At 35.1% G+C, this 26933-nt stretch overlaps 7 protein-coding genes and 1 long non-coding RNA gene across 10 annotated transcripts; 4 read left to right on the forward strand and 4 right to left on the reverse strand.

Moving 5' to 3' along the window:
• Positions 1 to 133: 133 nt before the first annotated feature.
• Positions 134 to 1726, reverse strand: LOC108820116 (40S ribosomal protein S6-1). The gene is made up of 6 exons (XM_018593099.2): positions 1621 to 1726; positions 1464 to 1528; positions 1189 to 1246; positions 999 to 1107; positions 636 to 908; positions 134 to 546 (listed from the first exon to the last, which is right to left on the reverse strand). Exons 1-6 carry the CDS (start codon positions 1624 to 1626, stop codon positions 305 to 307), a joined length of 753 nt encoding a protein of 250 aa, XP_018448601.1. The 5' UTR covers positions 1627 to 1726; the 3' UTR covers positions 134 to 304.
• An 808-nt stretch (positions 1727 to 2534) lies between these two features.
• On the reverse strand, positions 2535 to 4886 carry LOC108822704 (transcription initiation factor TFIID subunit 10). Of its 2 annotated transcripts, none has more exons than XM_018595860.2 (7): positions 4702 to 4886; positions 4066 to 4225; positions 3905 to 3969; positions 3402 to 3464; positions 3245 to 3296; positions 3113 to 3163; positions 2535 to 2827 (listed from the first exon to the last, which is right to left on the reverse strand). In XM_018595860.2, exons 2-7 carry the CDS (start codon positions 4156 to 4158, stop codon positions 2747 to 2749), a joined length of 405 nt encoding a protein of 134 aa, XP_018451362.1. In that variant the 5' UTR covers positions 4159 to 4225; positions 4702 to 4886; the 3' UTR covers positions 2535 to 2746. The 2 variants fall into 2 exon arrangements, with proteins under 2 accessions (XP_018451362.1, XP_018451354.1); XM_018595852.2 differs by having other exon boundaries at positions 4066 to 4211; positions 4702 to 4885.
• Positions 4887 to 10987: 6101 nt separating this feature from the next.
• LOC108828775 (protein GLUTAMINE DUMPER 1) lies at positions 10988 to 12391 on the forward strand. The gene has a single exon (XM_018602527.2). It carries the CDS (start codon positions 11715 to 11717, stop codon positions 12213 to 12215), a length of 501 nt encoding a protein of 166 aa, XP_018458029.1. The 5' UTR covers positions 10988 to 11714; the 3' UTR covers positions 12216 to 12391.
• A 1409-nt stretch (positions 12392 to 13800) lies between these two features.
• On the forward strand, positions 13801 to 15920 carry LOC108843213 (ADP-ribosylation factor 1). Its single transcript, XM_018616342.2, has 8 exons — positions 13801 to 13998; positions 14094 to 14132; positions 14213 to 14275; positions 14608 to 14626; positions 14711 to 14822; positions 15255 to 15302; positions 15449 to 15579; positions 15662 to 15920. Exons 1-8 carry the CDS (start codon positions 13896 to 13898, stop codon positions 15693 to 15695), a joined length of 549 nt encoding a protein of 182 aa, XP_018471844.1. The 5' UTR covers positions 13801 to 13895; the 3' UTR covers positions 15696 to 15920.
• Positions 15921 to 16007: 87 nt separating this feature from the next.
• Positions 16008 to 18576, reverse strand: LOC108843212 (probable protein phosphatase 2C 59). The gene is made up of 9 exons (XM_018616341.2): positions 18402 to 18576; positions 18049 to 18235; positions 17782 to 17909; positions 17396 to 17494; positions 17131 to 17289; positions 16920 to 17006; positions 16745 to 16836; positions 16467 to 16541; positions 16008 to 16365 (listed from the first exon to the last, which is right to left on the reverse strand). Exons 2-9 carry the CDS (start codon positions 18126 to 18128, stop codon positions 16162 to 16164), a joined length of 924 nt encoding a protein of 307 aa, XP_018471843.1. The 5' UTR covers positions 18129 to 18235; positions 18402 to 18576; the 3' UTR covers positions 16008 to 16161.
• Positions 18577 to 19767: 1191 nt separating this feature from the next.
• On the forward strand, positions 19768 to 22392 carry LOC108843682 (monogalactosyldiacylglycerol synthase 1, chloroplastic). The gene is made up of 8 exons (XM_018616935.2): positions 19768 to 20420; positions 20649 to 20821; positions 20913 to 21074; positions 21164 to 21305; positions 21397 to 21621; positions 21693 to 21755; positions 21839 to 21913; positions 22004 to 22392. Exons 1-8 carry the CDS (start codon positions 19926 to 19928, stop codon positions 22238 to 22240), a joined length of 1572 nt encoding a protein of 523 aa, XP_018472437.2. The 5' UTR covers positions 19768 to 19925; the 3' UTR covers positions 22241 to 22392.
• Positions 22393 to 23579: 1187 nt separating this feature from the next.
• LOC130499035 (uncharacterized) lies at positions 23580 to 25000 on the reverse strand. 2 transcript variants are annotated; one of them, XR_008937983.1, is made up of 4 exons: positions 24692 to 25000; positions 24518 to 24577; positions 24149 to 24177; positions 23580 to 24011 (listed from the first exon to the last, which is right to left on the reverse strand). It is a non-coding gene; the product is annotated as an uncharacterized LOC130499035 (long non-coding RNA). The 2 variants fall into 2 exon arrangements; XR_008937982.1 differs by having other exon boundaries at positions 23581 to 24177.
• Positions 25001 to 25272: 272 nt separating this feature from the next.
• LOC108822679 (probable diphthine methyl ester synthase) lies at positions 25273 to 26791 on the forward strand. Its single transcript, XM_018595823.2, has 4 exons — positions 25273 to 25378; positions 25522 to 25706; positions 25789 to 25913; positions 26014 to 26791. The coding sequence occupies exons 2-4, from the start codon at positions 25557 to 25559 to the stop codon at positions 26570 to 26572; spliced, it is 834 nt and encodes a 277-aa protein (XP_018451325.1). The 5' UTR covers positions 25273 to 25378; positions 25522 to 25556; the 3' UTR covers positions 26573 to 26791.
• The last annotated feature ends 142 nt before the right edge of the window (positions 26792 to 26933 follow it).

A 26933-nucleotide genomic window follows, 5' to 3' on the forward strand; every position in this document is an offset into this window, starting at 1 on the left:
AGAAATTTAGAAATTTAGACTTAAATCTTTGACTCCGAAAACCCAAAACCCGAATGGACTGAACCGAAACCTGAATGGGTACCCGAACGTCCAGCCCTAACCTTGATCATAATTAGAAAATGAGAAACAAAAATCGAGTATTAAGGTGGTCTTTCAACTAAAAGAGAATAAAACAAGCAACACGAGTACAAAGTCGATGTAACGGATGGAACAACAGAAATATAAACTCGAACTAACGTATTTTAATGCGGATGAAGCAAAAAAAAAAGGAAAAACAAAACTAGAAATGAGATTCTCAGGATTTTTAAGCAGTAGCGGAAGGCTTGGCGGCAGCAGAAGAGAGTCTAGACCTCTTCTTTGCCAAACTCTCACTCCTCTTGTCACGTTGTTCCTTCAACCTCGAGGCAAGAAGCTTCTGGTACTCAGCAGCATCAGAGTTAGCCTTAGCAATCCTCTTCTTCTTGTCAGCGATTCTAGCCCTCTTCCTCTGAAGGGTCAACGGAGTCACAAGCCTCTGGATCTTAGGGGCTTTGCTCACTTCCTTACCTGTGTTACAAACCCAAGTTTCAGAGACCATTGGTATTTAATAATCACCAAAAAGGTAAATTTGAAATTGGGTTATAATTTCCTACTACCTTTCTTGTTAGTGAACTTGCGGCGGTAAGTGTTGACGTACTTCCTGACATCATCATCCTTAGTGAGGTTAAACAGTTTACGGATCTTGGAAGCTCTCTTGGGTCCCCTCATCCTTGGCTTCTCGGTATCGGTAAGCCCGGGAAGATCCTTCTCACCCTTCTTGACAATGACAAGGTTAAGAACAGAGAGGTCTTGGCTGACAATGCAACCACGAACAGACTTTCTTCTCCTCTCTCCAGTCCTCCTTCCATGTCCTCTGAAGCAAGGAGTTCCTGCATCAGACAATACACAACAATCATGTTAAAACCCACATCAAAAAAAAAAGACAAGCCAACATATAGATGTAAGGATGATTGATTTACCTCTGTGAAGTAAAAGGCGAACACGGCCAGGAGTTAGAACTCCCTGCTTCATGGGGAAACCTTGCTTGTCGCACCCACCCATAATCTTGAAAACGTATCCTTTGAACTCCTGCAATAACAGTACATAAACACAGTTTAATTATTTTCTTCGAAAATGAAGTAAAAATAAGAAAATAGGATGAAAATGAACCTCGCCCAAAGCATCTCCACTGACTTCTTGAGAGAGTCTCTTATCATAAAACGCACGGCTGCATCAATAAATTTCAAGCTCTGTTAAACTAATATCCCTCGACCATACAAAACTTAAACTAGAATCCAGACATGCTTATAATATAAGAAGATTCCAATGTAATAATATTACAGTCACATCGTCAAACACCAATCAGAAGAAGAATAGGTCAGATAACCTATCGTGAAATCTACAAAGGGGGAAGAATAAAAAAATGAAATGGGATGGGGACTTACAGTTTCTGGTCATCGTCGATCTCGAGCTTCTTCTGGCAACCAGTGGTTGGATTCGCGACGTTAAACTGAAACACGGAAACATTAACCCAATGAGCAGACAGATAAAATCAACTACAATCTTCTAATACTCTCTTTTCCTTTCCGCGCAGCTACGTACCTTCATCCTCTCTCAGGTCAAGACGATAGCCACAAAGAAAGAAAACGGCTTTGGCAATCGACGACGCTTAGGGTTTTCTACACTTGCGGAGCCCGCCCTCTTTTTATACGATTAAAAAAAAGTTTCATTCGGTTTTGTATTCTAATGGGCTATTTGATGGCCCTTTTGGCCCACTTAAGTTCTAGGTACGGTACTAGTTGATAAATTTAACAGCCTGTTTTTTTTTTCATGGTAAGTTTTTCTATTTAATTTATCTTGCATAATCGTTTAGTAGGAGTGGAGCACGTATCCGTAGATATGTTTATAGAAGTTCCAAAGGGAGATGCTATCCTCATGAAAGTAAGTTGTATATACACTGCAACTGAATGTATAAATTACATGTTAACATATATAGAGTTCCATGGTTAAACCACGAGTTACGAACTAAGATGGATATATTAATGGCAGTGGTTATTGCATGACTGGACAGACCAAGATTGTGTTAAGATTCTAAAGAACTGTTGGAGGAGTCTTCCAGAAAAAGGAAAGGTAATGATAGTACAAATGGAAATGGTTACACCAATAGAACTAAAGGAAGGCGACGTTTTCTCAAACAATGTTTTCAGCATGGATATGTTGATGTTAACACAATGTTCGGGTGGTAAAGAGAGGTCTCTTTCACAGATTGAAGGATTAGCTTCAGCGTCAGGTTTTCTTACTTGTGAAATCATTTGTCTTGCTTATGCATTTTCTGTTATCGAAATGCATAAATAGATTAAAAGAGTACAAAGATGTGGGATCTGTTTGGATATTATGAACTTAAATCAACTCTCGAATGGGGTTTTGATTGTTTGTATTAGAGATTTGCTGTATTGAGTGCTTGGTTTTCGTTCAAGATTGTGTTTCTTGCTTAGTAATGTTTTGAACTTCTGATCAATATAAGAAAATGTGTTGATAAAAGTATCGTATGAAACTCAATAACACAAGGACGTAAGTCAAGAAACAAACAACAGGAGGAATGATATACAAGTAATCGATGACTACGAAGAGGAGAAGAGAGTTTTGTTTCAACTAAAACACAATAGAAAATCAAGTAACTCACACACGATCATCCATACTGGGAAAGACGATCGAGACTTCCTGGTTGCTATTCGTCTCTTGTCGCAGGATCCATTCCGGTCGAAGGGCTATCAGCAAAATATTCTGGATGCTTCACGTTCACACCATACTGCCAAACCGAGTTCAATCATTGGTTAGCAATCCACTACTAGTTCAGATGAGATGGGAGTAACATTACATATCTGCCTAAGCTTCTGTAATCCACAATAACGGAACTACTTGGTCATGCTTCTAAAACCTTTTCTAAGTTGATTCTGTGATACTGAATTACTTCTATGCCATTTCTCTACCGTTTACAGCTTGACTAGAAACAAGCAATTTTCATTTTCTTTACATTGTCTCTGGGTCAAAGTCACCACTAGAAGCATGAACTTTGAGAAGAAGAATTATTTACCTCACGCAAAGCTTTTGAAAGGTCTTCCATTGTCAATACTAAACGCTTATCCTGTTTTAAAATGTAACTAATACCATGACATAATCGAAACAATAAAAACAAGAACAAAAACGAAAGTGAGTAAGATGTTACCTTCTGCTGTTTTTTGTCTTTCACAACTGGTGCTGGTCTAGCCTTGCAGTGCCTGTTTATAATTTATTAGATTTGAATTACTGAAGAGCTTATGTCAATACGTTCATTGGAAAATCTAGCTTATACAAGGGCCAGTTCTATTGGATTAGAAACATACTGAAGAGCATCGCTGGCAACATCTGCAACAAACTTTTGTGTAGCCACAGCAACTAGCCTTATTCTGTCAAACAAATAAACAAAAATATAAGCACAAGGAAAAGATTATGAAGAGAATAGAAACCGACAACTCAAAATCAATCTCAATGCTAAGCACTTAAGCTGAAAGAAATAGCATGAACTCCCTCATTCTTATGTACTTCACACATAATCAAAGTGCCAATCTTTTCCAATGATAGTCAAACATAGAATTCTTATTCCTACTATTTCCACAAGAGAAGTGGATAAGGAATCCTAAACTCAACACGGAATAGTATTGTACACCAGAAGTAAACGGTAAAACTCAACCAAAAACGACAAACCTAGAACATCAGAGATGACTCTAACCAAAACATCTGATCAGACTGCTGGTAAAGCATTCTAAACACCAACATGAAAATATAGCAACTAAGCTGCTCTTTATATGCAAGCAAGTACCACACAAAACTAGACGGAAATACCTACAATCGTACGTCGGGGCACTGAAACCCACTCTTAGCCAAGTAGTGCTCCACTAGATCATCAGGAATCTGAAAGAAAATAAAAAATCCAAAGCTCAACCAACACCCATTGGAGAGCCTGAAAAAAATTCTCAACAGTAAAAAAAAGGGGTAAAATTTACTAACAGTAGGAGTATAATCCATGAGAGACGCAAGGAACTCAGTAAGAGCAGCATCATCTTCATGCTTTGCTTCGCCAGAATGTTGGCCGTGATTCATCTCTCCCGCAAACCAGAGTACTTAATCCCAAGTCTTTTGGCCAACGCCTTTAACTAAAAAAAAGGTTCTTCAAAACATAAAGTACAAGAACTTCTAAACTTGCTTAAAGATAGGATTAAGATATGGGGAAATAAACAATTCTAGTCTAGAACTAGCTTCTACCCCAGAAACATTCTCTAAACCTAAAAGCGAATGTCATGTTACAAAAAAAAAAAAAAATCAAGTGCTTGAATTTCAATATTACAATGTTGACTACAGAGAAAACTTTTCCAGTTAAATTTTCGTAGCTAAGTGGATTGAATCTCTATCTACTAACTCTCTATCCCATATTCTTCTCCCCTTGTGAAGCTATAGTTGGTAAGAGACGAACTATTCCTGATGAACTATTCCTGATCATCGTGTTCCAAAATTCATCACTGAAGCATAGCAATAGGAGAGCCTCAGGAGCGGACGTGTGATCGAAATTCGATACTACCCAACGGACAAGAGAAGATTGAGCTGAATAGATAAATAAAACTAGAGAGAGTGAGCGAGATTGCGAACCTAAACGAAGCTGTAACGTGAAAACGGCAGAGAATTGAGCTGAGACGAGTCGATCAAATGCAAAGGAGGAGAATTTTCGAGCCGGAGAAGAAGGGATCGGACTTCGGAGAGTCGAGTACTCTGAGTCCCCGTTGAAACCCTAAATCCCCGACTGTTTCCAGCTTCCAGCTCGAAGCTATCTCCCACCTGTTGGATTTTTAACAACCGAGGGACTCTTGATTTGGGCTAGTGGGCCTAGATAGTATAACTAAGCCCAGTTAACCTCTCCTTTCGTATTTGCATGATAATATTCCCTGGCGGGTAATTATCAATTTGTTTTCATCTTCCCATCAAATCAAATTCCCATTTCCCACATATAATATAAAAAAATATCCAAATATTATTTTAATCAATAATATTTCATGTTAATGTTCTTTAATCTGCATAATGATTTCTGTTGGGTTCGGGGACAAAGAATATGACAATGAAAGCACTCAAAGCCACCATCTACACCGAATATATAATGACTAGTGTCCTACAAAAGCACTTTTTGTTGTCTCTTTTGTCAACTGATAGTCTTGTTCCATATTAGAAACAGAGAGATTATATATACTTTTTTTTTTTTTCGTAAAAAAAAAAGGTTAAACCCGGGTCATTATTGGAACCAGACCTAATCCCCGGGGGAGTCGCAAGCCCGCGGATGGACTCCTTCTCCTGGGCATTCAAATGGGTCCTAAAGCATGGACCCATATCCGCGTTAGGTGAACAGAACAATGTGACTTAGTTTCGCATAGCAGGAGGATCGAACCTGAAACGTGTTAGCATCCCAGGCCCGTCCACTGCCACTTGACCACAAGGCCCGTTCGATTATATATACTTATAAGACTTATTAAGGGTGGTTTTATTCTACGAGGCAATTATTCAACTTTTTTTTGCGTAACTACTATAACCATCTTAGCAAAAAAAAAATTATTACTACAACCATGATATTTAAATTACTGTAACTATATTATAATTGTTGGAAATAGAACATTTTGCTTTGTCTAAGTATAAAAAATAATGTAGCGTGCAAAGATCAATATCGCATTTTTACAGGACAGTTGGACTAAGTGAGCTGCTTTGCAATATGTCTGAAACCAATAGCGGTCTTATCTGGCCTGCTGATATAGTACACTAACGTCCTTCAACAATTTTTTTAAAAAAACAACAATTTTTAGCTATATTAGATGATCAATAAAAAATTGATAACTAACCGTTTAACTACATTAATTTCTTCACGTGATTAGCAATTACTCCCTCCGTTTCATATTATTTGTCGTTCTAAGTCTTTGCACACAGATTAAAAAAACATTTAATTTTACATATTTCCAAAATAAAAATACTATTACCAATACACATCGACCAATATAAAAATAGAATAGAGAATATTTTCAATAAATTTTGTATTGAAAACCGAAAACGACACTTATTTTGAAACAAAAATTTTGCTCTAGAACGACATATAATTTGAAACGGAGGGAGTACCTTGTTTGTTAACAAACAACAAATATATTAATATTAGTCACATGTTTTTCAGAATACTCCATAACTTAGACAGATTGTGTACATGAAGTTTTTAATAACAAAATCATATGTTTATGTAGTTTGGCAATCAGAGCCGAATCTGTACCCACCCATGCTTATAAAACACTTCAACGAGGCCTAGGTCTGTTGGCAATGTTTTCAAATTTCCAATACTTTTATAAACAACACTTAATTAGTTTCTTTAACATTTTACGAAAGACAGTATTTCGCTTTTTTTTTTAAACAGTATTTCGCTGTCTTCGTAGTTAATTTGTACAACAGCTACTAAAGAACTATAATTTTTACCCAAAAAAAAAAAACTATAATGGCTCGAGAGACCTACCAACTATAGATATATAGTAGTATTACTTTGGAATCTAAAAAGATTGTTTAAAAAATAATTTTAAAAATCAAATCAAATCAAATCAGGAGGAGGCAAAACATGGTGGCCTATCAAATCTGATTATTAAGACGAGGCGAACGAGCACTGCAAACGAAGCAATGTTCATATGATCTAAATGGAATATCCAAAATTGTGAAAGAGATCCGAATTTAAGAATCGTCATTGTATTCCTCACTTCAGTTTTAATCACGAAATTTTATTTAGTTTTACATATCCAAAAGTAAAACCATCTCCAAAATATTTTGCTACTTTTTTCTTTCAAATATATGCGAGACATGTTCCAATACATGTTTAAAAATATTAATTTCTACATATAGTGTAAAAATAAAAATACTATTTTACTTTATAAATAGAAAAACAAATGTTAGAATTATTTTATTTCTAAATGATTTTATAAAAATAAAAATAACAATGGATTGCAAATACTTTAAATGGAAAAGAAGAAGACCTACCAAGACAAGAAATTTGTAAGTTGTATTTTTTATTTTTTTTGCAAGTAACCTGTATATGCTTGTTTGTTTTGCAAAGTATTACAAATGTGTCAAATGGGTAAAAATTCCTATATAATTCCTGTATATGCTATGAAAAACTGCAGTATTACAAAAGTTATATATAATTTTACGATAACGGATGCTAAAAATATTAATTTATAAATATAGAGTAAAAATATAATATATATATATATATATATATATAATATATATTTTTACTTTGTAAATAGAAAAAGTTATTCAAACCTTTTATTTCTAAATGCCTTTATAAAAATATAAATAAAATGTATTGGAAATACTTTAAATGGAAAAAAATGACCTACCATGGCAAAAAAGCTAGTAGTACTTAAAATCTAAAACTGTAGAAGATAAATTTATAAGTTGTATTTTTGTGCAAGTAATTCATATATACTTGTTTGTTTTGCAAAGCATTACATATGTGTCAAATCGGGTAAACTTTCCTATATAATCTATTTTATACAGTAAAATAATTTGTTAATGACATGACCCTCATGAAGAACTGTAGTTTTATAAAAAAAATTATATAACTCTCCGAGATAGCGGATTTAACAAGCTAACATGAGAGTTTGTTATATTTTTATTTTGTCATGTTTGAATTTCCTAGAAAACTAACCTCAAAAATAAAGCCTTGCAAGATAAAATGTTAAAATGATATATTATGTATTTGCAGTACTTTTCTGTTGTGAATGTAATTTGCAGTACTTCTTAATGAATTAGATCAAACTGAAATTAGGAAGTTATAGATTAGTAAGTTGCTCACGTGGATTTTTATTTTATTTTTATAAAATGGCATTTAAATGGGTTTTTTCAAATCAAACATTACACTAAGAAGGAAGATCAAATCAAGTAATTTTTGTATAATAGTAGTTAATTTAAAGCTGTGGCTCATGTGTTGCTGTAGGGTTACTACTTTAGATTTCCTCTTTTTATAATTCGTCTTTAGAAAAGTAAATTCATCTCAAAAATCCGTCTTTATAAAATTTATAGTGCATAGTTTTGAAAATTCTAGTGCATAGTTCCTTATCTAGAAGAAGAGAAGTGTGTACGTCACCAAACACCACTAAAACTCAAGTTGGGAATAATTCCATGGGCTTATTTAAATAGTTTATATTTTCCCTTCAATTTTTATACTTTATCTTGTCCCTAATCCTCAATTAACTAACGTAGTGTAAAGTTGGAATATTAACAGCATTGCTAGTAATCGTATATTTATGTGTGGATGCTATCTGAGAAGAGTGTTCTTTGGTGATTGGCCGAGTTTCGCCAACAAATTCTATAATAGTTGAAATATACTTAAATCATTTAAAAACTAATGAAAGTCACTAACAAGAAGAAATTGGCCGTTCAAGTACAAACTTGGTATCCGATTATCGACCAAAACTGCAATTAAATATTACAAAAAGGTTGGCATGCTATATATTCTATAAAAGTATAAATATGTGGAGTATTTCTTATCCAAGTGGTCTTGCTTCATGCGGAGCTTGCTGCTTGACTTTAGTAAAGCAAAAAAAAAACATACGAAATGGATATTGATTAGATAATAACCTAGTTACAGGTTTCAGGATTTAATGTCACTATTCTTGATTGGCCATGTTTAACAGTACATCACTTGAGAAAAAACATAAAAGTAACAAAAAACTCATTTTAATAACATTCGAAAGACAAGTATATAAATAGTACCATATAAAATTTAAAAGAATACTATTCACAAATTCATTATAATGTTGTTTTTTATTTACAAATTGAACTGTAATTTTTGTATAGTTTTGCATCTAATTAAGAGATTATTTATATGTATTTTTGTAGTTTAAAAAAATCATTAATTTTAATTTATTTAATTATAAACTTATATAAATCATGGTGTATTCTATTAAAACTAAGCTTTTGGCTATGATAAAAATATAATTATATTTTTCAGAAAATAATAATAATAATAATAAATGTTATTAAAATGTTATAGTAAGTACTAATAATAATAAAAATTTAAAATATTTTATCTCGAGAGAAAAATTAGGGAATCATAAGAGAAAAACTCAAATTCATTTCGAATTTATATCATTTTAATGACAAAAATAAAAATAACTATTGAAGGTGTCCTAACAATCATTATATTTACTGATATGATAATCATCATTTCGCGGCCAAATCAACAATTACGAGCGATAACCAATAAATTGCTAGGCGATGATTAATTAAGCATTTTATAGAATTAATGTTTAAATTACCTAAAATATTTTTTTAAGAAAATTGTTTAGTTCGCATCCGATTTGCCGATTAGGCGTTTTACCGATTTTTAGAACATTGTTACAAAGTTTGTTAGTGGTGTAGTAATAATGTTACCTATACCATGAAATTTGACTGAAGCCATTGCAACAAAAAGGATTCCTTTAAAATAATTTATGGTGGTTATATCATCTAAATAAATCTTAGCTTTGATTTTAATTATTTGTTTGTAAAGACTAAACCATATTTGCAGTTAAAGTAGTTTAATTCCAAAATTCTATTGACTAATAATGTTATTTTAGAAATCAATTTTCTTACTGGCGATTTATTTTTTACTCAACTTTAATTGAACTTTCCATATAGACGCCTAATGTTTTAGTGTCTAAAGTTTTCTTAAATTTTGTTCATCATTTCAATTTTTAAACGTTCATTTTTTTCATGTACGAGAGTTAGGGTTAGTGAAAATATGTACTAGGCGATGAGAGGTGAGCCGTGCAGAAGAAAATGTACTACACTCTACTGCTAAAAGGGTACATTTGTCCAAGTGGAATCTGACGAGATGTAGGGCACAAAGAAATAATACAATATTATTCTCTGGCTGGTGTTAAAAGAAAAATCTCTGATTATGATGATGATTTAATGGAGTGCCAGTTAACAATATGGCCCCTCTTATCACTTGGTGCTTTCAATTGTTTAATCTGTTGGTATTAGTTTATAAAAAATCAGAAAACTAAAAACCTTGGATTTTTTTTCTTAAAAGAGGTCAAACTAAGATTATGGTGAACTTGAAATCTGATATATACATTAAATTTGTTAAAATGTTAATCTAGATAAAGACACATGGGTAAATTTATATGTTTATATTTTCACTTTTCAGTTAGCCTTTATATCAGAAATAACAAATCAAACAGTCAACAAAATAGTTAAAGAAAAACTAAGGAAGAAAGAAGCCCACGGTTTTCATTTTTACCGTGGATATTGGATAAATTATACAGAAATTGAAGAGAATATATTCAACTAACATTCATATATTAATATATAATTACTCGAATCAGCATATCAATACTTTAGAATTTACTGTACTTAAACTATAACTACAATTATAGTTAAATCGGACATCAGATTAGACATAACAATCTTTACAATTATCATAACCGAACGGTGTTTCACCACATAAACAACATAAGATCATGAATAATCTTCTGATCTTATCCATATCTCATAATGCAAAAAAGAATAATCACTTAGCCTAGCTAGAGAGACTAGAATATTTGTCAAATCATAATCACCAGAGCCAATTGAAAATTTATGAACGAGTAAGAAAAATAAAATGATATGTTGTCACTTTAACCCACAATCTATATCTCTTTCTCTCAAATCATCTTTGCTCGCTCTTATTCTTCTGCAAACATTGTCATGTTCCATTCTTACAAAAAAAAAAAAAAAACATTGTCATGTTCCACTATAACCCCAAATCTAATATGCTCTTTCACTGTGTCCTTATAATATATAGAGATATATAAAAATGTCAAAGTGAGTAGAAGACAATACAACGATTTCACATATATATATGCCTAGCTACATCTGTACGGACTATGTATATCTCAACTCCAAATCACTATTTTAATTTATAAAGAAAAGTGGTTAGTTGTCCAGTGTTGATACATCAATCGAAACGATGAATCTTGACACTGTCCTTTATTTTATCTGTCACAAGAGATTAGAGTGGCTATGCACAACACAGCCAGCGTTGTGGGGTTACGTATAATGGTATATATATATGTAAGTTTTGTTTATTTATAAAATTTATTGTTTTAACATCTTGTGACTAGCTAGATCAAAAGTATATTCTGCGTTTATATCTTTTTATTGAATTTGAGCTGCGATGAAACATTGTAGTAACACTAACATAAACCAAGCATCGTAAACGTCTTGATTGCTGCCACCCTCCGTAATCTCACCATGTAAGGCAAAAAAAGGTGAAATATTTTGGGTGTGTTATTTTTTGTTAGATATTTTTGGGGTTTTATGAAATAAACTCAGCACTATGGTTTTAAAAAGAGAGAGAATGATGGAAATCACTAAGTTATACTATTAATTAAATATTTGTTACAGAAGAAATATTATTAATTAAATCTAATCGTCACTAACTTTGTCCCCAAGTTGCTTACACCATAATATAAATACATCTCATTACCTTCCCCATTGTTTCATACTCAGCTTTCCCTTTATCCCACTTTAACTGAGCAAATTAACAAGAAAAGAAAAGAGTTGAGAAAAAAATATCTCTAAACAACAAACCAGGATAAACAAAAGAAAGTGTTAAACAAAAAATGAGACCGTTGAGCGTTCGATCGATGTTGCAAGAAGTGGCGATGCACACCACGTCAGCATCACCGTCATCTTCAGCAGATCACCGAGCAGCGCCGCAGTCACCGTGGCACTCGCCAATTCCTTACCTCTTCGGCGGTTTAGCTGCGATGCTGGCTCTCATCACCTTTGCTCTGCTCATCCTCGCCTGTTCTTACTGGCGCCTGTCTTTCTCAGGCGCAGAAGATGGTCAGAGCGGTGGAGCGGAGGACGAAGAGAAAGAGAGCCGGTCTGGGGACAAGGCGGCGAATGGAGGGTACGAGGAGAAGTTCCTGGTTATAATGGCGGGAGACAACATGCCGAGGTTTATCGCGACGCCGGCAATGAAAAAGTGTACTTGCGGTGTTCACGAGGGTAAAATGGTAGTTTCTCAGGAGGATAATGCTGTTGCCGACGAGGAGAAGAAGATTGGAGAAAACGAAGCCAAAGTGAAAGATACTGGAGAGCCAACAACAAGCCACTAAGCTTTTCTTTCTAGCTTTCTTTTTTTTTTCTTCCTTTTTGAGAGCTCTCTGGGAAATTTTCCTTCATATGTTTACTTGGAATGTAAACTCTACTAGAGAGCAAAATTTTGAGTTTTACTTTGGCTTGTAATGTTTTATCTTTTTCTATACTAAATATTTTATTCCAAGTTTTATAACTTTTGAGGAAAAATTTGATCACTTTACCGGCACCAAACGATATACATATTCAGGTGTCATTTGGGTATAATTTCAACGTAGCTGCATATAATGGTTTTCGAAAAATGTAAACGTTGGTAAAAACGTCTTAAACGTAAAAGCAAAACGCAGACACAAATATATAATCTAAACCCTAGAAGTTTTCCTTCTTTTGCTTGTATTGGCAAGTGACAATTTAGTATGTTGTAATTATTTTCATTTCATTAAAACCTAATATGTAATTATTTATTAATATTTAGAATTATTTTAAAGTGAAAATGCCGGCTAATTAACAATTAATATTTTTAAATATGATATTCTCCATTTTCTCAAAGAAGAAATTCCCCATCCATTAATAAGAGAATTGGGTAATTAACAAAAGAAATGGTTAGCAAATCATTTCTGTTGCGTATCTAGTTTAGCTATTCTGTGGGTCAAAGAGTTAGCAGAAAATGTGGAGACGTGTCACGTAATGTATTGTGTTGAGTTAAATATAGCAAAAAGAATTGATTCTGCTTTGACATTGTTGACACCGGTGAGCTGTCCTTCGAGGCGCCGAGTAGCCGCGTCCTTGTAAAGTTCCAAAGAATTCTCTTCCTTTTGGACATTCTTTTCTTCCAATTACTGGTTTAACTCTGTAATAAATTACAATTCTGAATAGCTATGTGATTTAGATGCAAAAACATATTTGGATATGAATGCTGCCATTTGAAAAAGTTTTACTACTTAGCAGGTGATAAATCTAAATCAAAAGTAGAAGTAAGAGAGGAGTTACCCTCACTCTTGCAACCAAATGATATGTTCATAGGAGTTACCCTCTACTCCAGTTCAAACTCCTTCGAATACACTTTTCATTTAAAAAAAGAGAATATATATATCATGTTTTTGTTTGATACTACCTCTGTTCCAAAATAAATAAAATTTTAGGATATTACACAACTATTAAAAAACTTATTTTTTATTTAAAAAGTATCGTTATAAATTATAAATTATTTAACCAATTACCAAATAGATTACAAAATATTATTAATTACACATTTTTTTGATAAAGTTAAAAATTACATTAATATATAGAAATATCATCTATTTTGAAACATTCAAAACCTTCTTTAAACATCACATATTTTGTTTAACCCACTTCAATTACTTTCTAAATGTAACAGAAACAACCAACCAAAGCGCGCGTAAGATGGATGTTGACGCCATGAAGAGAGCTGGCAAGTCAAATTACAGAGAGACACCAGTCTCATGATCTCAACTAGTAAAGAAACCATTACGTGGTGAACTGAAAAGCACTAAAACCCACATTTTATTACTGGGCCGAGCTGATAATCAATGGCCCACATGCGACTCTCTCGTCGACTCAGAGGGTTTTAAACTAATTCTTCGTCCTCTCTGTAAAGAAGAGAGATCGATGATCCAAGAGACGAATCTCTCTCTCTAGATCGTATGATCTGATCCGAAGACGAAGCTCAGGAAGCGAAGATGGGAATCGTGTTCACCAAGCTGTTTTCTTCCGTTTTCGGAAACAAAGAAGCTCGTATCCTCGTCCTCGGTCTCGACAATGCCGGAAAAACCACCATCCTCTGTAAACCACCGCCTCCATCATCTTCTATAGATAATGTTAGTAGCTAGGTAGCTAGGGTTCTTATGTTGATTTGACTTATTGGTTTGCTTCTACAGATCGGCTTCAGATGGGGGAGGTCGTCTCCACTATTCCCAGTATGTATTCATTCCTCTTTGATCTCACCATCGATTTCCTCGCTAATTTCGATTTGATTTTGATTTGTTGCGATCCGCAGCTATTGGATTTAACGTGGAGACTGTGCAGTACAATAATATCAAGTTTCAGGTCTGGGATCTAGGTAAGTTTATATTTATGCATTAAACTTCGAATTTGAATTGCTCGAACAGTGTTCTTATGGATCCGGTTAGTCCGGGCTAGTAGATTTCAAGGGTAAGTGATTGAATAGGGCCAATAGGCTAATGATAGTTAATCTAACTACACTGAGACTTGAATATTGTATGTGTATATTCATAAACACTATGTCCATGATTTATCATCTTCTATATTCTAAGCTTGCATATTTCTAGCTATGGATAACAGTGGGGGTATATCATGAACTGTTTGTACCTTAACCTTGCAATGATGGAACCTTTGTTTTAATATATTTACAATTGATTTTTCATCGTGCAGGTGGACAAACGAGTATCAGGTAGCTTTGTAAAACCTTTTTCTAAATTTTCTCTGTTGTTCTTTCAAGAGACAATGAGAATTGATTTTTGCGCAACTGTTTCAGGCCATATTGGAGATGTTATTTCCCAAATACACAAGCAGTGATTTATGTTGTTGATTCGAGTGATACTGATAGAATTGGAGTGGCCAAAGAAGAGTTCCATGCCATTTTGGAGGTAAACTTCTGCTAAGTAATTGGTTTATTGCCTTCTTGATGAAGGATTCCCCTTGTATCCAACAGAGGGGGAATCCTTTCTTGGTTGTTTCTCTTTTGATAATACAATAACAGCTCAGCTTTATTAATTTGTTAGAAAATGTCTTAGAAACTTATATATGTTGCTACTCAATGTTTGTAGAATGTCAAACAGCCTTGTAATATATGACACTAATTTTAAAAGTCTCTCTGATTTTCACCCGAGGGAAAAAGCTGGTGTAATTAAACCGAGACATTCTCGGTCAGGAACTGCAATTGATTCTGACTTGCTATATAGATTTTTGTGCATCATTTGACAGCTCTTCTGTGAAAATTGTGATTTGTGTACCTCTGAAATAGTTCCTCTGTCACTAAGCAGCTAACTTGTCCTTGGTTGATCTGAACCTTCTTACAGGAAGAGGAATTGAAAGGTGCAATGGTTCTTATATTTGCAAACAAGCAGGTTCGTGTCATCTATGTCCATATTGTTTACCTTGCCACCTCGAAATTCTGATAAATTCATCTGTGAAGTGTTATTTCTGAAGCTAATTGAGAAGAATCTGTAGGTTTTGCATATATTTCTGACGATTCTGTAATGAAATGAAACAGGATCTACCAGGAGCACTCGACGATGCAGCTGTGACCGAGGCCTTGGAGTTGCACAAGATAAAGAGTCGTCAATGGGCAATATTCAAAACTTGTGCTGTGAAAGGCGAAGGACTTTTCGAAGGCCTAGACTGGTAAGCACATGGAAGTATTATTATTTCATGTGCTTTTTTCGGTTCAGCAAAACTCATATACGTTTATATTATTCTCTTTCAGGTTGAGTAATACGCTCAAATCAGGGACTGGCTAACATTCATCGCTCACCACAAAGCAGCAGCGTGCGTGTATCATCTTTTCTACTGTTAGCTTTACATTCTTCGACAAAGAGTTGATAGCGTATCAGTTATTGACCTCTTGTGTTTTTTGTCCGAAGAAGATCAGACTTGTGGAGTTGTTGTTGTGACATTTAAGACGTCATTTTTAACATAAAATTGAACATATAAAGATTACCAATAACATTTGCTTCACTCTCAAATCTATTGCAAATTTGAAGAACTTTTGATCTTGTCCTGATTTATGATTGTTTGCCCAAGTAACCCAAATGATGTATAACAACGACAAAAGGTGTAACAAGGGTTTCCTTAGTTTTTTTTTCTATATATTGTTGAGAAACCGTTGGACATTTTTTAAAAACAAATGTATAATCTCCCAGATTCATTTGTTTTTTGGGTGAAATCTGAAATAGCGAAACCCAAAGGGAAATCACCATGTTAAAACTATGTTGATGAGTCACCGGAGCTTCTGTCCGGTATGATACCGTGATCGATGTTGCTGCTGGAACCTACTCCTGTTTGGTCTGAAAAGAAACGTACAACGACGCAAGTTATGTTGTCTGCACTTCCTCTTTGGTAAGCTTCCGTCATCAGTCTTCTTGCACCTTCCTCGGGATCTTCTATCTCTTTGATCATCCCAACAGCTTCCTGAGGATCAAAACAGATATGTGTTGTCATGTTCAGAGGATTGGTAATGCTAACAAGGGATATTTTTAAAACTAGAGTGGAAACCAAACGGTGTTTCTTACCTCGTTTGATACAACGTCCCAGAGACCATCACTTGCAAGAATGAGAAACTCGAGAGAGCTATCAACTTTTTCCTCCTAAAATTTTCATATAACGTTCATGAGTGAACCAAAGCAGAATTGGTGTAGCCATCCTAGAAACTAGTCTACAATGTCTTGTATGAGATGAGAGCCTCGTACTATGAGATAACACAAATAGTCACTCCCTTATCTCGTACTTGAGTTTATTCATATGATTTTTCTTATCCATGGAAGGAGACTATATGATGCAAGACCAATACCTGTATCTCCGGATCAGCAACAACGAACTGCTTCAATAGCCTATCGCCAAATGCACGAGAAACAGCAAGAACTCCTCCAACTCTCCATGTTCCTTTAAGCATAACACCACTTAAGTAAACGATATAAAAAGCATACAAGAAGAAAGTTTCCTAATAATTTTTTTTTAAAATTTACCAGCCCACATGACAAATCCTCCAGCATCCTCTATTCGTTGGCGCTCATCACTTTGATCAGGCTTGTGGTCTCGGGATACAGCAATAGCTTTGACAAGAGAAAGAATTCTATTAGTACCAGACAAGACCACTGACACTCACAACTTCCTTCTAAAGGTATTGTAATCTCCATTTTAGGCACTTCGCATAAGAAAAACTTGAACAAGCATTACCATTTCCACCTCTGCATATAACAGCTCTAGAGTCCCCTACATTAGCAACAAGTAAACGGTCGCCAACTAATATGGCTGTTGAAGCCGTTGAACCAGCATCTCTGTTCTGACTATTTTCTGATTTAAGAAACTCTGAGTCTGTTTGGTTGTATGCATCAGCTGAAAAGTGAAGCAAATAAAAAAAGTCAGAAGGATAAATAAAACACCTTGGTGGGTCTATGTAATAAGGCATCTGGCCAACAAGATTAAAAAGTGCAAAAATAACCTATTGCTGCTGTAGTGTCAGAGATGAACTTTGGATGCTTGATCAGGTTAATGAATAGATTTTGCTTGACATATTCAGCTGCACGTGCACCTCCATGTCCTGGACATAAATATGAGCTATATCATTACACTGGCCTCTTTAGAGAACCTTACCATGTAAAAATGTAAGTAAACATGATAAAATGCACATAACTAGAAAGTAAGTTAAATGGTTTAACATATCAGAAATACGTAAAAGACTATTACTATATCAGTAGACATTATCAACGAGTTATGATTCTTAATTTCTCATGTATCATGCCAAAGCGAATCTTTACTAAATCCTTTTTTCTACATAGTGGTGTACAATTGTGCACATGGAAGAAACTTAAAAGAGAGTATGTATACCGTCAAAGACACCAAAAAGACCAACGATTTCCCCATCAACGCCATCGATTCTAGTCTCATAAAAGTCCTCCATCGAAGATCTTTTACCAGGAGAGCTTGCATATCCATAGCTGAACTTACCGTTCTGACTGTACATAGAAAGTAATTTAAGAAAAATCAATTACAATGTAAGAGGATGTACAGTCAAAAGCCTTCATAGAGACTCATAGCTCTTATGTAAAGGAGTATTGAGAAACGCATAATAAGAAGAAAGAAAAAAGAGTCAACCTGAGGCCGCCGCCGCTGACAGGTCCGTCGCTGGCGTGAACTTGGCTCGAAGATGACAAAACAGAATTCAGATATCCCATAATCACCAAAAAGCCTCTTATTCTTCTTCTTACACCGGAACAAGATACAAAGGTCGAAGTTCAATTCAGAAAGCTAATCCAGCTCCCTTTTGTCCGCCAATCAAACCCTAAAACGACGTCGGATAATCAGTGAAATGTTTATGAAAAAAGCAAATGATCAGACAAATGAAAACATTGAGCACGAGAAACAGCACGATCATGGTAACGCGAAATCCATCAGATCGAGAAAACAAAAATGAAAGAGGAAAGCGTTGTTGGAGGCTTGGAGCGTACCAGGAGAAGAGGAAGAAACTGATGAGTATTTCAAGTTTGACGATAATCACTACTGCCTGATTTGTAGATCCAATGGCTCTGGTCTTCGTTTTGACAAAAAAATGGAGACCAAAGGAAGAAAACTGGTCGCTTTTGAAATCGGGTAATGTTGTTGACTCTCGGTATAAAATATCAGTGTCGGTAATAACGATTTAGATTTGAGTAATTAATGATAAATCTAACTAATTCGAGAAATAAATAAAGATATTTATTTATCCATAATTCTCAATTAATAATGCAGGACTCTCACCTCGTGGGCCGTGTGGGCTTAAAGATGATATTGAAAATTGATCAGAAGGTTAGATACTTGGATAGTCAAAAATAGACACAAGGATGAAGGAAATCATCCCATAATAATTGATAAGTATTGGGCCCTGTCTGGCTCGTTAATACCTTCTTCTCCTTTTGTTTGTCCGTTGATACATGTCAGCTCCATTATGGAAATGGGTAAGAAATGTTGTTAAATTCGGACATGTTAATAAAAGTCCTCGGACATGTTAAAAGCCCGTGAAAATCCGGCTCAACTATTATGACATTCAGAAATGAGAATATATATCATGCCCCACCAACCAACCAGCTTTAGAGAGTTCACACGATGCGTGCCTTTCTTTTGCTTGTTGGTTTGGACGGACAGAAGATGAGTTCTATTCTACGACAACTTGCTTTCACTTTTGTCATTTGAGCTGAGTATCTCACAATTATATAACACATGTAAAACGAGCAGCAGAAAGCCAATTCCATTGATAAAGGCAATAACTCGTATCAATGGAATTGTTTAATCTTATCTACCAAACGAAGAACAATTGTTTTGTTTAAAATGCAGTAGTCATTGTTTTTGCTGAGTCTCGTTACCAAGTAAGCCTATAGTATATGGCTTGGACGAGTTCTTTTTTTCATTTAAGATGTAATATGCAGTAAAAAGTAATATTAAATCTTCTAAAAGCAAAACGTTAATTAACCTAAGCTACCATATAGATGACATACTTTGAATCAAAAAGTACAAAGTAACCTATACAAAGAGAATATATATCTTTGCAATCAAGGTTTTTCAATGGTGTTACATGTTTGGTAAAAGAATGAGGCTGATAAATGAATAAATTCACTGCATATAATCTCTTCTTTACGCCGACCATTTCAATTAAAGCTTTTTGACCACGCATAAACAGAATCGAATACATATTAGCAAAAAAAAAATGATTTAGAAAACTAGTAATGTGTACACGAAATTTACATTCAAGTAAATTGGTTTAAGTGAATTTGGGTAGAAATATCCGGTTTAGTGAAAGCAGCAAGTCTTCTTGTCCCTATATAAAAACAACAAAATCTTCAATCCTCCAGAACCAGAAATCAATATCTTCTATGGCTGCAATCTCTCCCTGTCCTCTCCTTCGAGCGACGCGCTTGATCATGGCGCTACTCCTCCATTAACTGAACCTCTCTCTCCCCCTTCTTTAGCGGACGGGCACACTCTTCCATCGATCAACTATGCAAAACCCTTCAACTGCAACCAATGACTCAGCTTCCTCCTCCGCCTCCGGTTTCTTCTTCACACGTCTAACCGGTTTAGCTTCCAGAAACCGCCCAAATTCAGATGTGTCGACATCAAATGCCCTCTTCTTCAATGCCTCTCGGAGGAGGACGCGGAAAGCCCTAGCTTCCCTGAGCTTGAACACTAAGAGCAGTATCAACTCGAGCCTGCGTGGGTTTATCAGTGAATTCAACAGCTTTATTAGGTTTCACTGCGATAAGGTGGTTCCCGACAGCTTTGCCTCCATCGGGGTTTCGAGCCACGAGAACAACGGAGTTAGGGAAAGTTTCACTGGCGGGGTTTTGGGCGAGGAGGGCTTGCCGTTGAACGGAGTAGAAGCTGATCGGCCCAAGAAAGTTTTGATTTTGATGAGTGATACTGGTGGTGGTCACCGAGCTTCTGCTGAAGCCATTAGAGCTGCTTTCAATCAGGAGTACGGGGATGAGTATCAGGTTCGTCTTTTCGCTTAGAGCTTTTCTTTAATTTATTTTAATTAGGAATTGCTAGAGAAAAGGTTATGACTTTATCGAGATTTGGCATTGCGTTACATTCAACTTGGTTGCTCTTCCTGTAGATTAAAGTTTGTATCTTGGAGTCGTTGAGTACATTATGTAGTTTGTGTTTTGTTGTTGATTTTTTCTTTTTTTGTTTCTCAGTACATTTAAGAGTGTTTTGTGCAGGTGTTTATTACGGACTTGTGGACAGATCACACACCCTGGCCGTTCAACCAGCTTCCTAGGAGCTATAATTTTCTGGTGAAACACGGAGCTCTATGGAAAATGACTTACTATGGTACTGCTCCACGTGTTATTCACCAGTCTAATTTCGCAGCAACTTCGACTTTTATTGCCAGGTGAAAGAGGCTTTTCTCTGTTTTGTATGTTCTAACTTTAAATATCAGAATAATCTAATAGAGAATGGATGTTATTTTCCAAATTTTACAGGGAAATTGCCCAAGGATTGATGAAATATCAACCAGACATTATCATCAGTGTTCATCCGTTGATGCAGCATGTCCCACTTCGTGTCCTAAGATCAAAGGGGTTACTTGATAAAATAGTCTTCACCACTGTTATTACAGACTTGAGCACTTGCCATCCCACATGGTTAGTTTATTTACCAAACTCGTTTATGTTTTACTATGGACTCTTTTCGTAAAAGTAAAGTTGCAACTATGCTTGCTTTGATGGTTTAGGTTTCATAAGCTTGTGACAAGATGTTACTGTCCATCAACAGAAGTGGCGAAAAGGGCGCAAAAGGCCGGACTTCAAACATCACAAATCAAAGTCTACGGTCTTCCTGTTCGACCTTCCTTTGTCAAACCAGTTCGCCCTAAGGTCAGTTTTTATATAATTCTCCTTTATTGACTGTCCTTGTTGTTTCAAAACCTATCCAAGTTCTCAATAGTATCTATTGAACAAATCACAGGTTGACTTAAGAAGAGAGCTAGGGATGGATGAGAACCTTCCAGCTGTTTTGTTAATGGGCGGAGGAGAAGGAATGGGTCCCATCGAGGCAACAGCAAGAGCTCTTGGAGATGCTTTGTATGACGAGAGTCTTGGTGAAGCAGTTGGTCAGGTTCTTATAATATGTGGACGGAACAAGAAACTCCAAACCAGATTAAGTTCCATAGACTGGAAAATACCAGTCCAGGTACTCTATACATTTTACTATTCAGACCAAATTAGCATTCTCAGGCTGAAACGGTTTTCATTTTGTCACAGGTTAAGGGGTTTGTAACAAAAATGGAGGAATGTATGGGTGCCTGTAACTGTATCATAACAAAGGTAAACCAATCTCAAAACCATAATAATGGTGATATTTAGAATGATCGTTTCTTATATGTTTATGTCGATTGTGCTTGGTGCAGGCAGGTCCAGGAACCATAGCTGAAGCTATGATAAGAGGGCTACCGATAATCTTAAACGGTTACATCGCTGGTCAAGTAAGTTCCAACTTTTAAAAGCCTTAGTTCCCATATTATATTCGGTTCAGGTTTTTTCCAATATTGTGGTTTTGAAAAACTTGAGTGCAGGAGGCTGGGAATGTACCGTACGTGGTGGAGAATGGATGTGGAAAATTCTCAAAATCACCAAAAGAGATATCGAAGATTGTAGCGGATTGGTTTGGACCGGGATCGGAACAGTTGGAGATAATGTCACAGAATGCACTGAGGCTAGCTAGACCAGAAGCAGTGTTCAAGATAGTGCAAGACATGCACGAGCTTGTCAGGCAGAGAAACTATCTTCCTCAGCACTCTTGCACTGCCTAGTAGATGTTGTTGTAGTAGTAGTAACTTGTAACTCTTATTCATTCAATCAAAACCTACTTTCCTTTGGTTCTAGACAAAGAATGTAACAACTAGATTTTTACCCGCACGCCCGTGCGGGTATATATTTCAAAAATATATTGCTATTTATTTTTCATGTCAATATCAAAGTTGGATAAAAAAAATCAAATTTGAAAAACCGAACCAATCACGATCAGAAAGAATAATACCAAACTCGAACCAAAATTGATTAAATATCCAAATTATTCAAAATTTTGATATTTAGACAACCGAAACCATAATCAATAGGAACCGAAATATTTTGGATATCAAAATGTATTCGAAAAGATTTATATACTAATATATATGTTAATTATTTTTTAGTTTTAATATATATAAAAACATCCAGAATATATATGATACTTTTAGGTTGGTTTAAATACTTGAAAATATATTAAAATATTCAAATATAAATATCTAACATAGTGGAAGTACACTGAAAACACCAAAAATATTTTAAATAATTATTGATTTTGATCCAAAATTTAAACCAAACCAATTTATATGTTAAGTTTAGGTATTCTGACATATGTTATTCAGATTTATATACAATATATTATTTTGTTTATATATTTTAAGAAATTCAAAATATAATGACTTTAAAAAATAATTTAAATGGGTTATCCAAATCCGAACTGAATCCGCAAAGATCCGAATATAATTCGAACTGAAGTTTAGAAATATCTGAATGGGACTGAAATCTTTGACCCCGGAAACCCAAAACTCAAACAGATCCGAAACGAATCTGAATGGATACCTGAACGCCTAATCCTAATCATAACTTGAACTGAAATTTAGAAATATATGAATGGGCTGAAATTTTTGACTCCGAAAACTCGAAACCCAAATAGATCTGAAACGAACCGGAATGGATACCTGAACACCCAGCCCTAATCACTATTATGTATCATATATATGTCATCATATAATTAATTGCATTGGTCCATCATATAAATAATCATATAATTAATAATATTTATTTACTTTTATATGTAGAGGTTTAAATTTGTTTCAAAATTTTGTATTGTATTTGACTCATAACTGATTTTAAATTATTTTTGACAATAAATGTATAAACTAATTATTTTTTTACTGCATAAAAATTTTAAATATAAGTGATAGGTTTGCTAATTGTATTTTTATGTTGGAACCATAAACTAAATCCAGATAAAAAGACATGTTTACAACTATACAAAACCTTCCACTTTATTACATTTAATTTTGACCAACAATGATAGTATTTATTTTAAAACAATGCTTTTGCAGTTAGCAAAAAAAAATGCTCTTAACTAAATTAATTTAAGCAAAAACACATTCTACATTCATTTACCAAGTTATTAAAGACTATATAAAATTGTTTCAAAATCCATTAGATTTTGACCACTATATCGATCCGCGCAAGTTTTTTCTCATTTTTGTAATTGTTTATATATGTTTTATATTTAACTATTTTATTAAATATTTTTTTAGCAAAGCACTAAAAACTTTTTCTTTTTCTTTAAGCACTAAAAATTTATTACAGCTATTTGTCAAAGATAGCGCATTAGCTGAAATTTCAGTAGTACGGTCATTCAAAGCTGATTGAAGTTGTTAACTGCTATAAGCGTTTTCTGAAAACTTTTGGCTGCTATTGTTGTGGATGGTTTTGTGGTTCTATATCAGCACTGTCTTGCTTTAAATTTTCGAAATCCTTTTTCGCAAGTTCTTCTCGTACCTGTGCTTACAAGCAAAAATGAACACTATTTCGGAAACATGGAATGGTATATCAAAAGAGAGAAAGAATTGAGTTAAAATGGCACACTATTGAATGTTGATAGTATGCAAAGTTTGCTGAATTGTATTCCATCGCACCTTTACATTTTTAAAACACATCCCCTTCACTGTAAAAGAACATGGAGGAAAAGCAAAATTTATCAGAAAATGACAAAAGTGTTGTTCAAACGCCAATATCCACACGAGTTTGACCAGACTAATATATAGTTACTTCAAGTTGAACAAAGCTTTTGAAAGAGACTTATATCTGCACCCTACACTAAATATAACATGCACACAACAACACGAAGCATTAGTCTTCCAGAATCAATAGGATGCCAAGTAACAAAACTTTATGTTGCTACCAAAGAAACCTTAACATAGGACAAAGCAAAAGAGGTGCAAACTCAAACTTGCATAGAAATTTCAGAGCTAAGAAGCATGGAGGAGTCGCAGTAAAAGAAGTACCTCAAATTGTTCTAGATTGGAAAAATCTCCAGAGTCTAATCTCTTCCAGTGTCTTAGAAGCTACAACACACACCAAACAGAGATAAGACAAACAGAAAACTAATGAGCTTTAACATCAACAAAAGGGACAGCAATCACCTCCTTAGGATCAACAAAAAAATAACATTATGATACCTCCAAGACTCCAACCGCAAGATGATGAACATAAGGACGCCGTTAATGGAAACAACACGATCTTCATCACTCACCTATCTCCCTTTAATCGCCAAGGTTCTATCAAATAAGAGTATATTAGGTTAATGTAATCAAGTACTAAAGTACCCTTAATGTAATTGCTTCTCTCCCTTTAAGAACACGTTTAATTTATTAGGTAGAGTTTCCTCAGTTAAAAACGACTGTGTATAATGATAATCCAATGGCATAGAATGGTAAATATTTAGGAAAAATCAGGGTTAAGTATTAATTGTACTTCAGTTTTAATAGTTTAGATAGTTTTCTTTTTGTTGGTATTTGCCCTCAATGCGAAAGCTTAAGGCTAGTTAATCACTTTTGAAAAATAATGATTACATAATTTTTGAGTGTTTTATAAAATTTACAAATTTTAAATAGATTAATTGAATTTATGGAATGAGTTGATTTAGTTTTATTAAAAGTTAATAATTACAGAAAAATGTATTTATGATATAGATTTAATATGTTTTAACGATATGTGGACAAATTAAAAATATTATAATTGTGGAAGGGATGGATGGAGTCAAAGAAAAAAACAAAAGAAAAAAGCAAATAAAAGAGAGAAAAAAAGACAGAAGGGTTTTGACCTTCTTCTCCTTTCAGTATCGGCCGTCGTCCGCACAGCATTAGGTAAACTCTCTGATTCTGTTTGTTGATAGATTTGTCTTTGAGCTAGTTCATTAGCTGTTAACTAAAGGCAGAAGCTTTAAATCTTATAAAGCTCAACTCTTTCTCTCAACTATCTGATTGAGTGCTTTGATTCATGTGTTAAGGTTTCAATACAGAAGAGAAGAATTGTAGGAGAAAGATGTTGTACATCATAGGTTTAGGGTTAGGAGACGAAAGAGACATAACGCTGAGAGGGCTCGAGGCCGTCAAGAAGTCTCAGAAAATCTACATGGAAGCTTACACTTCTCTTTTGTCCTTTGGTCTCTCTTCTGATGGTCTTTCCAATCTCGTAAGTCTCTTTCAAAACCCCCCCGTAGCTCAGTAGATTCACTAGTTCTCATTTTAAAGGTTTTGTCTTTGTCCTCGGACAGGAAAAGTTTTATGGGAAACCGATCACACTTGCTGATAGAGAAATGGTGGAAGAAAAGGCAGGGGCTATGATTGAAGAAGCTATTGACAATGACATCGCTTTTCTCGTTGTTGGTGATCCCTTTGGGTAAATGTTGAACCTAATCAGACGCTGTCGTTTAGTTAGTTAGTTAGATACTGTCTGAATTTGTTTTGTTTGTGTGTGTGTGTGTGTTTTTGCGTTGCAGAGCTACAACGCATAGCGATCTTGTTGTTAGAGCTAAGAAACTCGGTGTGAAGGTAGAGGTAGTGCACAACGCATCTGTCATGAACGCTGTTGGGATCTGTGGTCTGCAGCTTTACCACTACGGAGAGACGGTCTCGATACCGTTCTTCACCGAGACTTGGAGGCCTGATAGCTTTTACGAGAAGATCAAGAAGAACCGCGCTCTCGGACTGCACACGCTCTGCTTGCTTGATATCCGAGTGAAGGAGCCTACTTTCGAGTCTCTTTGCAGAGGAGGGAAGAAACAGTACGAGCCGCCTAGGTATATGAGTGTTAATACGGCCATCGAGCAGCTGCTGGAGGTCCAGCAGAAGCGTGGTGATTCTGTGTACGGTGAAGAGACTGAGTGTGTGGGTTTTGCGAGGCTTGGCGCTGAGGACCAGAAGATTGTTTCCGGGACGATGAAGCAACTGGAGGGTGTTGATTTTGGAGCTCCGTTGCATTGTCTTGTGATAGTTGGCAAGACTCATCCCGTGGAAGAAGAGATGTTGGAGTTTTACAAATACGGAACTGCGAGTTAAAAGACCATTGGGACTGAAGAAGGCTCAAGAGGGGAGGCAAGAACGTTTGAGATGTCTCTTTGAGTAAGAGATTGAAACTAGGAACCGATGTGTCAGCAGTTTTGTTCATTTTTAATTTGCGTTTTTAATGAGAAGAGTGTATTGAAATATTCATTTGGCTCGACTTCGGGGTGCATGCACTTTGTATTTGTTTCACTGAGAATTTCAGTTTGTGATTTACTTGGTTTGGTTTGGTTTTGGGTTTAGGAACTAACTAAACACCAAAGGAGAACTTCTGTCGGTTCGTTAGGGTTCGGTCTGTTTCTTGAAATCGATTAACTCTGTTCACAAGATAGTGACATAATATTGGATTTGTCCTTAT

The sequence above is a fragment of the Raphanus sativus genome, chromosome 2 (assembly GCF_000801105.2).
Source record: "Raphanus sativus cultivar WK10039 chromosome 2, ASM80110v3, whole genome shotgun sequence".
NCBI classification, from domain to species: domain Eukaryota; kingdom Viridiplantae; phylum Streptophyta; class Magnoliopsida; order Brassicales; family Brassicaceae; genus Raphanus; species Raphanus sativus.